A 10453-nucleotide genomic window follows, 5' to 3' on the forward strand; every position below is an offset into this window, starting at 1 on the left:
TTCCCGCACCAGGAAGCTGCCCTCGCGGCACAGCGCCAGCAGCGTCTCGGCGCCCGCCCGCCCGATGGGGCCGTGGTACCACCTGCGTGGTGGCACGTGTCACCCCGGCATGTGGCACCCTGCCAACACAGCGCTGGGACCCAGGGCACTGTGGGGCACCCTCCATGCCGTGGGGCACCGTCTCAACCACTTGGACCCATCAGAAACGTGGGGCACCTTCTGTGGAATGAGGACCCACCTGCCCCACAGGGACCCGTCTGTGCCATGGGGCATCTTCTACATCATGGAGACCAACTATGGCATGGGGCAACCAACCATGGCAAAGGGACCACCCATGCCATGAGGACCCTCTATGCCATAGGGACTCATCCATGCCATGGAGCACCCTACACCCCATGGGCACCCCACCCATGCCATGGGGCACCCTCCATCCCATGGGCACCCATCCATGCTATGGGGCACCCAACCACGTCAAAGGGACCATCCATGCCATGGGGCACCCAACCACACCAAAGGGATCATCCACACCATGGGGCACCCTACACCCCATGGGCACCCACCCATGCCATGGAGCACCCAACCACATGAAAGGGACCATCCACGCCATGGGGCACCTACACCCCATGGGCACCCATCCATGCCATGGGGCACCCAACCACACCAAAGGGACCATCCATGCCATGGGGCACCCTACACCCCATGGGCACCCATCCATGCCATGGGGCACCCTACACCCCATGGGCACCCATCCATGCCATGGGGCACCCAACCACACCAAAGGGACCATCCATGCCATGGGGCACCCTACACCCCATGGGCACCCATCCATGCCATGGGGGCACCCTCCATCCCATGGGCACCCATCCATGTCATGGCGCACCCTACACCCCATGGGCACCCATCCATGCCATGGGGCACCCTCTATTCCATGGGCACCCAACCACGTCAAAGGGACCATCCATGCCATGGGGCACCCTACACCCCATGGGGACACAACCATGCCATGGGACACTCAATACCATGGGGACCTATCCATAGGGGACCCCCCACCCCAGAGGGCTGCCTTGGTGCCACGAGGTGTGGCTGGGATGTTGATGCCACCCCAGGGAGGAGGGACCCCCCAGACTCACGCCTGCTTCTCCAGGGGCAGCGAGGGTGTCCACATGCCTGGGGCTGGGGGGGGCAGCTCGGCCTGGCGCCTGTGGGGGGCCGTGGGGGCCGCGGCAGCTGCCGGGACAGGCTGGGGGAGCGCTCGGGGCTCTCAAACTGCACTGGGGGGGCAAAGTAGGGGGGGTGTCACCCCACCGCGGGGTCCCAACACCCCTGCCTGCTGCTGGGGGCACCTCTCAGTGCCGGACCACAAAGGAACGTCCCAGATGTCCCCACCACCACGGTTCTGTCCCAAGGGGTGGACCCCACGGGTGCTGGGGGACACGCTGGGGGGCAGGAGTGGCTGAGGGACACAGGGTTGGGGGACCCCGGGGTGGCACCCAGTCCCTTGGGATGCTGTCACCTGCGAATGCCCGCGAGATGTGATCCTTCTTCCACTCCCAGGGCTGGTCGTACTCGTCGGCGGGCGCTCGTCGTCACGGGGCAGGCGGCTCTCCCGGGCGGCCGGCACCCCAGGGTCCTCCCTGCCGTCTCCCACTCCTCAGAGGGGGTGTCGTAGAGTTGGGGTCCCCGCCGCGGCCTCACCCGCCGGCCCTCGCTCTGCCGCGGGCACCCTGGGGACAAGGAGGGGCTGGGAGATGTGACGGGTCCGGGACGGGTGGGAGGCACCCTGGCCGCGGGGGACCCCGGTGGGGCTGGGGGCTGGCGTGGGGGGGGGTGCTCAGGGTGTCACCCACCTGCGGCGTCGCCGAGCTCCTCGCAGACACCCTCGGGTGCTGGGTCCTGCTCCCCTCGAAGGGCTCCGAGTACTCGCTCTCGCCGGGGCCCTGCGGGTGGGTGTCCTGGGTGGGATGGGACCCCCACTGCCCCCCCCCGGTCCCCAATCCCTGGGGCCCCTCCCCGGGACCCTGCAGGCTCCCCCAGGTCCCTGATATGGGTGTCCCCAGCCCTTTCCACACTCCCCCCCACCCGGTCCCTTTGTCCCCCGACCCCTCTCCCCTTCCCCCTCTCCCAGTGACTCCACCACCCCCAGCGCTGTCCCCAGTTCCCTCTCCCAGTGACCCCAGGTCCTCCCCAGGTGCCCCACTGCCCCCCCCCCCCCGACCCTTTGGCTCTCCCCGCTTCCCCAGTCCCCCCCCCCGTACCCCCAGTCCTTCTCCCCAGCCCCTCTCGGTCCCCACTCCCCGTTCCCCATCTCCCCCCCGCCATCCCCGGGCCTTGCTCCCCAGCCCCCCCCCCCCCCGCTCTCTCCCAGCTGCCCCATTCACACCTCTCCGGTCCCCCCCCCCCGCCCCGTTCCCCTGGGTCCTGCTCCCCGGTTCCTCTCCCCAGCCCCCCCCTCCACCCCACTGCACCCCCTCGGTCTTTTCGCCGCCCTCCCCCGGTGCCCGCGTTTCCCTCCGGGTCCTGCCCCCCCTCCCCGCCGCTGTCCCCCGGTGTCCCCCGCTCTTACCTGCTCCAGCCGGCGGGGGCCGCCCCCCGGCCCCGCGCCCCCCACCCGCACCAGCCGGTGCCGAGGGGAGGCAGCGGGGCCGCGGAGGGCAGCGCCGGGGGGAGCGGCGGGGGGGCCCCCGCTCCCGGTGCCGGTGGGGCGGCGCTCACCGCCGCCGCTGTAGTCGGGTTGGGGCGGGCGGGGGGGGGAGCGCCGGGCCCCCCGGCCCAGGTACTCCCGGAGCCACTTGGCCATGGCGGGGCCGCCCGGCACCGGGACCGCGGCCGCACCGGGACCCCCCCGCCGCCACCGCCGCCGCCGGGAGCCGCTTTGTGTCGCCGCCGCGCGCGGCGCGGACCGGAGCCCCCGGCCCCCCCCACCCCCCACCCCGCGCCCGCCTCGCCGAGGGGGGGCACCGGGACGGGGGCGACGGGGGGCCGAGACCCACGGAGGGGGGATCGGGGAGGGGGGGGGGCACCGAGACCTCGCGGGGGACAACAAGGGGGACACGCCGGCAGCCCCGCGGGGGGCACCGGGAGGGGAAAGCTGCCCCCCCCCCCGCCCTGCGGTGATGGGGGTCACCGGAACGCCCAAGTGACACCGGGACGCCCCCCCCCGCTCCGTGTGACAGTGGGAGAAGTGGGGGGGGCACCAGGACACCCCCACACCGGCGGGCGGCACACCGGCTGTAGGGGACCCCCCCGGGCTGCCCCTGGGGGGTGGTCGGGGCACAGGGAAAGGGCTGGGGGAGGGGGGAACTGACCCCGGGGGCTTTGGGGGGTCTGGGGGGGGGGGGTGAACATGGAGCCCCCCAGCTGCAAGGTCACCCACACCCCCCCAGGGAGCTCATCTTGGGGGGCGGGGGGGGGGCTGCCTCCCCCTCTGCTTGGGGGGAGCCTCAGGGACCACCCTGGGGGGGCAGGAGGGCTGGGGACCCCCCAGCAGTGCCCTGACTGGGCTCCTTGTATTGTCTCTTCCCAGAACAAAGGTCCCTCTCTGGGGATCCTGGCCTGGTGCTGGGGGGCGCAGGGAGATGGGGGGGGCACATGTGTGGGAGCAGGACACAGCTGGGGGGGGATGACAGCATGGCCAGGGCCCCCCAGCTTTGCCAGCCCCCCAGAGCGGCTCCTGCCAGCCCCCATCCAACACAAACCCCAGGGCTGAGCCCGATATCCAGCATTAATATTTGAAGAGGCTAATTACAACGCACGTGTGAGGAATGCTAATTGGGACTGGGGAGGGGGGGGAAGCTGCCAGTTCTCCCCAGCTCTCAGAATCACCCCACGAGCCCCTGGCCCAGCAGCCCATGCCATTTGTGAGGCTCAGAGAGCGGGTTAATTAGCGAGAAGCTGCTCGTCAATTAGAGGTGGGTGCCTTGATAAGGAGGAAATTGAGACATAGGTGAGGAGGAAGAGCCCCAGGCAGGGCTGGGGGCCACCCCAGGGTGGCTCAGTCCGTCCGTGGACCCATATCATCGGGGTGGGGGTCCCTGGGGCTGTCCCTGCCAGCCCCGCGCAGCAGGACCCTCTGCCCGTGTACAAATTACTGCTCTGGGAAGATGAAGAAGCAACTGGCTCTGACACATCCCATTTATTACTGGGTCGCGGTCGCTGGCGCGCCGAGCAAACCCCATCGCTCTCAGAACGGCGGGGAGGGTTTGTCACCAAGCTGTCGGGGACGGCGCGGGAGGAGTGGGGCAGGGGAAGGAGGCTGGTGGCAGCCCAGCCAGGACAGCCCCGTCCCCGCAGCGTGGGGCCGGGCGAGCCCCCCGGGTCTGTGCTGCTGAATGTGTCACCTCTAACAGCAAAACAACGGGGGGGATTTGGGCTCACCCCACAAAGGTGGGGGGTCAGGAGACACCCAGGGCCAGAGAAGTGGTGGTGGTGGGTCCTCCTGGGGCAAAAGAGGGGTGCTGAGGTCCTGCCTTCCCCCCACTCCTTGCGGGGACGCAGGGCAGGAGGGAAGGAAGGCCCCTGAGGTCCATTTATTGCCGCGGGAGGGTCAGTGTGTCCCAAACCCAGAGCCAGGTGTGATCAGCGCGGGGTGAGGGCAGCGGGCACCACCAGAACCGAGAAACTGCAGAGTCCCGGCCGGCCCCCGCGCTGCCGAACACGTTCTGGGTGCAGGGCTGGGACACACCGTGCTCCCGGGGCTGGCTGGGAGCTGGGTTTGGGCAGAGCCTTTCCTCTGGCTGCAACGCAGCAGCGATACCCTCCTCCTCCTCCGAGGAAGCCGACTTCTCAACCGGCTCATCCGGATCCCAGCTGCTGGCAGCAAGGGTGGCTGGGGCCTCGTCCCTCTTGGAGGACGGACGCACACCCCGGGGCGGGCAGGTGAAGACGCCGGGACTCCAGATGGCCTGGAAACCCCGGCGGCTGCGAGGCCAGCTCTGCGTGGGGCTCTGGAGAGCAGCTGCTGTCACAGCTGGGAGCGGGGGACAGCCCCGCGATCCCCGCGCGGTCACTCATCAGTCACTTGCGCTGTCCTCGCTGTCCGAATACGCCCCCAACAAGCCGAGGGAGGAGGACGTGGTGCCCGTTGCTGTGGGAAACGAGCCTGGAAGGCGAGCGAGAGAGCAAACACCATCAGGTACGGCCCTCCCTGTTGCCAGCAAACCCCACCAGCTCGGCGCAACCAGCCACGCGGAAACACAAGCCTCCCTCGCCGCTCTGGCTGCTCACAGCTGGAGACGAGGCAGCCGGAGCTGGAGTCCGAGCCGCTGCCTCGTCCCCCCCAGCCTGAATCTTGATGAGGACAGCAAGGTTAAATCGGGTGGACAAGGAGACCCCGCACCCCCTCGGCTGGAGCCTCCTGCTTCCGCCTTGCGGCAAGAGGAAGAAGCAGCAAGGTTGGCCCAAGGTCTGCAAAACCCCCTTCTCCCTCCGCAACCCCCCGGGAGATTTGAGCCACTGGAAAGGAAGAGAGGAGCCGGTGCTCGGCTCTGGCCACATAAGCTGCCAGCTGCGAGCGCAAGGCAGCGTCACGGGCAGTGAGCCCCGAGTCCCTGAATGACGGGCAGCTCCTCCAGCATCGTTTGGCTGAATAGACCCTGCCAGTAGCCAGGAGCAGGTGGCTGGGGAAAGCAGATCAAAAACGGGGCAACTACAAGAGCTGTCCTTCCCCAGGGATCCCCTGAGGGCAGAGGGACTTAGTAAGCCAAAGGCTAGGACCAATCAGCCAAGAATCTATCAATTTATCAGCTCCTTCCCCAAATCCATGGGTCCTCTGACTTCCTGCAGCAGTGAAGAATGAGGTGCTGGAAAGCCTTTCTGCTTGTTTTCACCACTTCTTTAAAGCTTCCAAACTCCGACAGTTTGGCAGGTTTTCTAATCAGGCTCCAAACCAAAGCAATTTTCTTGTTTTTACATTGCTATCTCGCTGCTGTGATGGTTCCCAGCATTGTATCTGTGCACTGAGACGCTGTTTTGAAGCTTCTGGCCCTGACAGTCTGTCTCCAAGGCCTTGGCTTATCCCCAAGGGCCAGGGAGGAGCCTCTCCTCCATCAGGACATCTGGAAACAGGGACGACCCCCTGCTCTGACACCATCATGGCTCAATCTGTCCCACAACAAGGACCTGACCTGAGAGCATTCAGGCTCTGAAGACAGAGCTAAACGGCACTTGGGTGCTGCCAGACCCCTCCCTGACGACCCAGCTCAGGCCATCCCATCCCCACGTGGGCAGTTACCGGTGTTGGCCATGGTGCTGTGGTTCTCTGTCCCATTAGCAAGGGCAGGATCCGGCTTCTGCTTCCTCACTGTGACCAGCCCGGCCAGCTGGGACTTGGTGTTCAATTTGCCCACACTGCGCTCCCAGCTCTCAGTCTTCAGCTTCTTACTCGGGGGCTGAGGCTCCTGCAGAGTAGAGCAGGGGTGTTAGGGTGCTCTGGCCTTGGAGGGGGGGTGGAGGGAGAAGGAGGTGCGGTAAGAACAGGAGCACAAAGAGCAAGAAACATGAGGATAGCTGCTTGGAGAAGCCAAAGAGGGTACTCTCCCCCACAGCAGCTGGCACAAGCTAGACAAACAACAGGGATATGGATCTAAATGGCTGCAAAACAGCCCTTGGAGACAAACGTCCTGCTGCCTGTGGCTTAAATCCAGCCTTGCACGGCCGCAGGCTGGCCCTGGGACACTAAGGAGCCAGATGCGTGCCACAGGGCTGCACAACCTCTGCCAGGCAGGACCGCGTGCCTGCAGGTGGTCCAGCCACTGAATCAAACTCCCCCAGGCATGAGGATTAGTGCCGGGCCAGGGAACATCGCTCAGATTAACCCCAGGCCGGCTTAGAGACATGGCAGCTTTGATTCATCCAACCGGACAGAGGTCCCTGCAGACACGGATTGACATCGGAGAGCAGCAGTGCAGGGGCCTGTCTGTGGGGATAATCCCTCCCTTGCAAGCCGGGCACTGAAAGCTCTTTTGTTCTTCGTGTCTCCAACATGGACAAAACAGAAGCAAAGGAGAGGCTGTCCCAGGCAGTGGTTTCATTGCTGTAATGTTCAGAGTGCTGAAATCGAGCCTTAAGTATGACCAAGACACAGGCGAGCCTGTCCTTTTCAAGCTGAAAGGGAAGCCACGTCCTGAGTGAGGACAGGGGCAGCTCCCACCCAGGGTTTGTCAGCACAGGCAGTCTAAAATCACCAACTGATCCCCGTCTCCTTTCAGCCCAGCGCACAGGGACACAGGCTTTCTAAGTTGCTCATGCGTGACAGGAATTAGGGCTTCAGCATCACACAGAGCAGGGACAAAACAGGCAACACGTAGCACAGGACAGCGGGTTTGGTCTGGGGGAAGAGGTGCGGTGGGTGGAAGAGCCTCTGCCCCCCACTCACCTCCTGCAAGATGTCCGTAGGTTTAATTTTCGCCACAGGTTTCGTGCACGATTTTGCAGACTCTTCGTCAGAGTCGGAGTCTACCAGCAGGCGCCGGTTCTGGGCCTGCTCCAGCATAGCTCTGCAAGGAGAGAGGCCACGCACAGAGGGTTAGAGCTGGCTGCCTTCCACCGCCACGCCGAGCAGCGCCGGCCCCGCGCCGTGCCTGCGCTGTTTGCTGTAAGGGGAGCTGCAATTCAGCAGCAGTGCAATGGGATCCACCTTCTCAGGTGCTTTTTAAGAAGTCATGGTCAAGCAGTGCCCGAAGCGTGATAGCGCTGAGATCTGCAGCCTCAGTCAGGTGCAGAAACTCTCCACGGGAGGACACTTCTCAGGGGGAGTCAGGCCCCTGCAGCAGCCCAGATCTTCCCATGAGTGACATCAAAACCCCTCCACCTCCACGGCCCTAAACACTCTGCCACAACAAACTGTTCCCAATCTCCTCACAGCCCACTCAGGACTACATCCTACCTGCACAACTCCCATGAACTTCCCTGGCTGGGGCTGGGGGAGCCCAGGGCAGCGCGGGGACTGCGAGCTGTGGGGAGCTGGGGTTCGGCTTCCTCAGAACGAAGTGGGGTGTGGGCCCCAGGCAGGCCCAGCACTCCAATGACTGATGTTCATTGTGTTGGGAACTGGCTAAAAAATAGTCTGTTTTGTATATGAACTATTGCCCCGGCTGCAGTAAATGGCGTTTTGTTGTCAGTCTTTGGGGTGGGAAAAAATTAAATTAATCGTCCCTGAACTGAACCTCAGGCAGGGCCCTCTCTTAAGCGCTCTCGGGGTGCTGAGAAAAGGGTGAGACGCAGCCCCACCTGGCCAGGGCCAGCATGGCTGGTTTCACACACCCATGAATGCTTCATGCTCACTCACTTCATCTCTTGCTCATCCTCCTCTTGCTCCTTGCGCTTCTGCTCCTCCTCATACTCCTTGTACTGCTTCAGCATGGCCTCAAAGTCCACATTTGCCTGGCGCTGGTTGAGTTCCTTCAGCTCCTGCAGGTTCTCCAGAACTTCCATCTCGAGCTTGGAGTCCTTGGTTCGGTTCTCCAGGACCTGGTGACCAGAGGTAAGTTGGGCTTATGTGAGGCAGCAGAGCCTGCCAGCAATCTCCAGCACTGCCTCCCCACCCAGTACAGGGCAGGAAGCACTAAGAGGATCATCACCATCCTCATTTTTGGGTCTTAATAGGACAGGAAAAACTGGGGCAAGATGTAGCCTGTCACAAGTTCCAGCATGGAAGGAAACCTCCTGCGAGCAGAGGGTTGTCTCCTGCCTGTCCAGAGCACAGGAAGACCTTGGAAGCCTGAAGAACTAAGCCAATGGCTACGAAGTCACCTGCTTCACTGGGGAAAGCCAGCCAGCGCAGGAGAGAGGTTTGCCTTCTGCAGAGAAGGTCACGTTCTCATACCTTCATGGGATTGTTGAGCTCTTCCTCTTCCCTCTCCTTCTGCATTCTTTTCTCCTCTTCCTCCAAGAGCTTCTCAGCTTGGAAGTTGCGGGTGGCGCCGTGCTCCATGGTGTAGTCTGTGTTCTCAGGGTCTGTCTAAGGAAGAAACAAGCAGCAAAATCATTGTACTGGGACAATTCTGCTCCAGCCATCCTGTGGCCACTTCCAGAGCCGCATGTAAATGTTTCCCAATTTCATTCACATCACAGGGCAGACAATCACCCATGGCCTTCTGTTCTGCTCCAGCTGATGTGCTGCTGCAGCCCACCCACAGATGGGCGAGACATTTCAGAACTATAAACTGCCATCATAAGGAAAGATACAGCAAAAAGCACACACTCAAGACTCTTTGCTGGGACACCCCTTCGCCATGGGGCCAGCACCCAGTAACATCCATGGACTGCACAACCTCCCCAGAAAGTACCAAACATAGTTCACCTTGAAAGTGATCTCTGCCAGGCAACGCGTGCACTTGATGTAGAAGCGGAAGATGGGAAGTCCCAGGTACACCTCATTCTGAACAGTCTCCTTACGGGCATTAAACTTCTTCCCTTTATAGATGTATTCACCACATGTCTTGCATCTAGGAAAAGAGAAAGAGAAGTCCATAACATGTCAAAAAAGGGGAAAAAACAGACCAATAAAAGTCCAAGTGATTTTCAGGCCATGTCAGCTCAGCGATGGTTATTTTTGCCTTTGGAAATCCAGTCCCTACTCTTCAAACAACCCCAAAATCACCCACAGCATCTCTTCCCTCTCCCTCGCCCCTTTTCTCCCGGTCTGTGCCACCTCTAACGGCTGCTGGCAGCAGCTCCCCTGCAGCGTATGGAGGTGACACAATTCCCAAGCAAACTCCTCTCTTCCACCTCTGTCTCCTGCTGACCGGTACAGCCCCTCTTACCGCATGTTGAAGGGGGCCATGAGCCGCACCACATACTGTCGGTCCTTTGGGAGTTTGAGCTTTGGGATCTTAGCAGGATCGAAGTCCGGCGGGTAGTATTTCTACAGAGACAGAGCAGAGACGTGTGTGTGCTGGGCACGGAGTCACCCAGAACAGCATGAACAGTGGCTGGCAGGCTCCCGGCTGCCGTGTCAGCCGCAGGCAGCAGCAGGAGCCAGCGTGCCCCTACTAGCCAGGTACGCTCTCAGGGGCCAAGCGGCCCGTCCACCACTGCCCGCCAGAACCAGGAACTGGGGTGTGTGTGTGTGTGTCTGTCTGTACATCCTAGGCCCCAGGCCCCCCAGCCCTGGCGTGATTTTAGGGCCTAACCCTCTTGCCCCTGCCAGCCCCCTCCAAGCGCTGCCAGGAGCCCCCAGCCTGGGGATCCCCGCCCCAACCGCCCCCCTCCCAGCCTCAGAGTCCCCTCGGGGACCCCTCTCCGCCTCCGGACCCCCCAGCACCCCCGGTCTGAGGCCCAACCTCAGCGATCAGGGAACCCTCCCCAGGACCAGCCCCGGCCTGGGGACCCCCCCAGACCACCCCCCACCCCCCCCAACTCACGTTCAACACCTTCCGCTCCGACATAGCTGCGACCCCCCCTCAGCCACTGGTGCCACCCCACAGAGCTGCCCCCCGCACCGCTATCCACTTCC

General features: G+C 63.2%; 2 protein-coding genes across 2 annotated transcripts; both read right to left on the reverse strand.

Moving 5' to 3' along the window:
- Nucleotides 1-2797, reverse strand: SHD (Src homology 2 domain containing transforming protein D; the record flags this gene model as incomplete). Its single annotated transcript, XM_074808737.1, is given in 10 exon segments — nucleotides 1-82; nucleotides 1131-1153; nucleotides 1155-1181; nucleotides 1183-1271; nucleotides 1514-1573; nucleotides 1576-1632; nucleotides 1635-1724; nucleotides 1848-1901; nucleotides 1904-1937; nucleotides 2564-2797. Coding segments are annotated over 10 exon segments (750 nt in total), but the record flags the coding sequence as incomplete, so codon positions are not given.
- Nucleotides 2798-4117: 1320 nt separating this feature from the next.
- On the reverse strand, nucleotides 4118-10453 carry YJU2 (YJU2 splicing factor homolog). Its single transcript, XM_074808833.1, has 8 exons — nucleotides 10362-10453; nucleotides 9762-9862; nucleotides 9299-9443; nucleotides 8822-8956; nucleotides 8285-8466; nucleotides 7373-7493; nucleotides 6230-6395; nucleotides 4118-5098 (listed from the first exon to the last, which is right to left on the reverse strand). The coding sequence occupies exons 1-8, from the start codon at nucleotides 10383-10385 to the stop codon at nucleotides 5010-5012; spliced, it is 963 nt and encodes a 320-aa protein (XP_074664934.1). The 5' UTR covers nucleotides 10386-10453; the 3' UTR covers nucleotides 4118-5009.

The sequence above is a fragment of the Strix aluco genome, chromosome 29, assembly GCF_031877795.1.
Source record: "Strix aluco isolate bStrAlu1 chromosome 29, bStrAlu1.hap1, whole genome shotgun sequence".
Classification (NCBI taxonomy): Eukaryota; Metazoa; Chordata; class Aves; order Strigiformes; family Strigidae; genus Strix; species Strix aluco.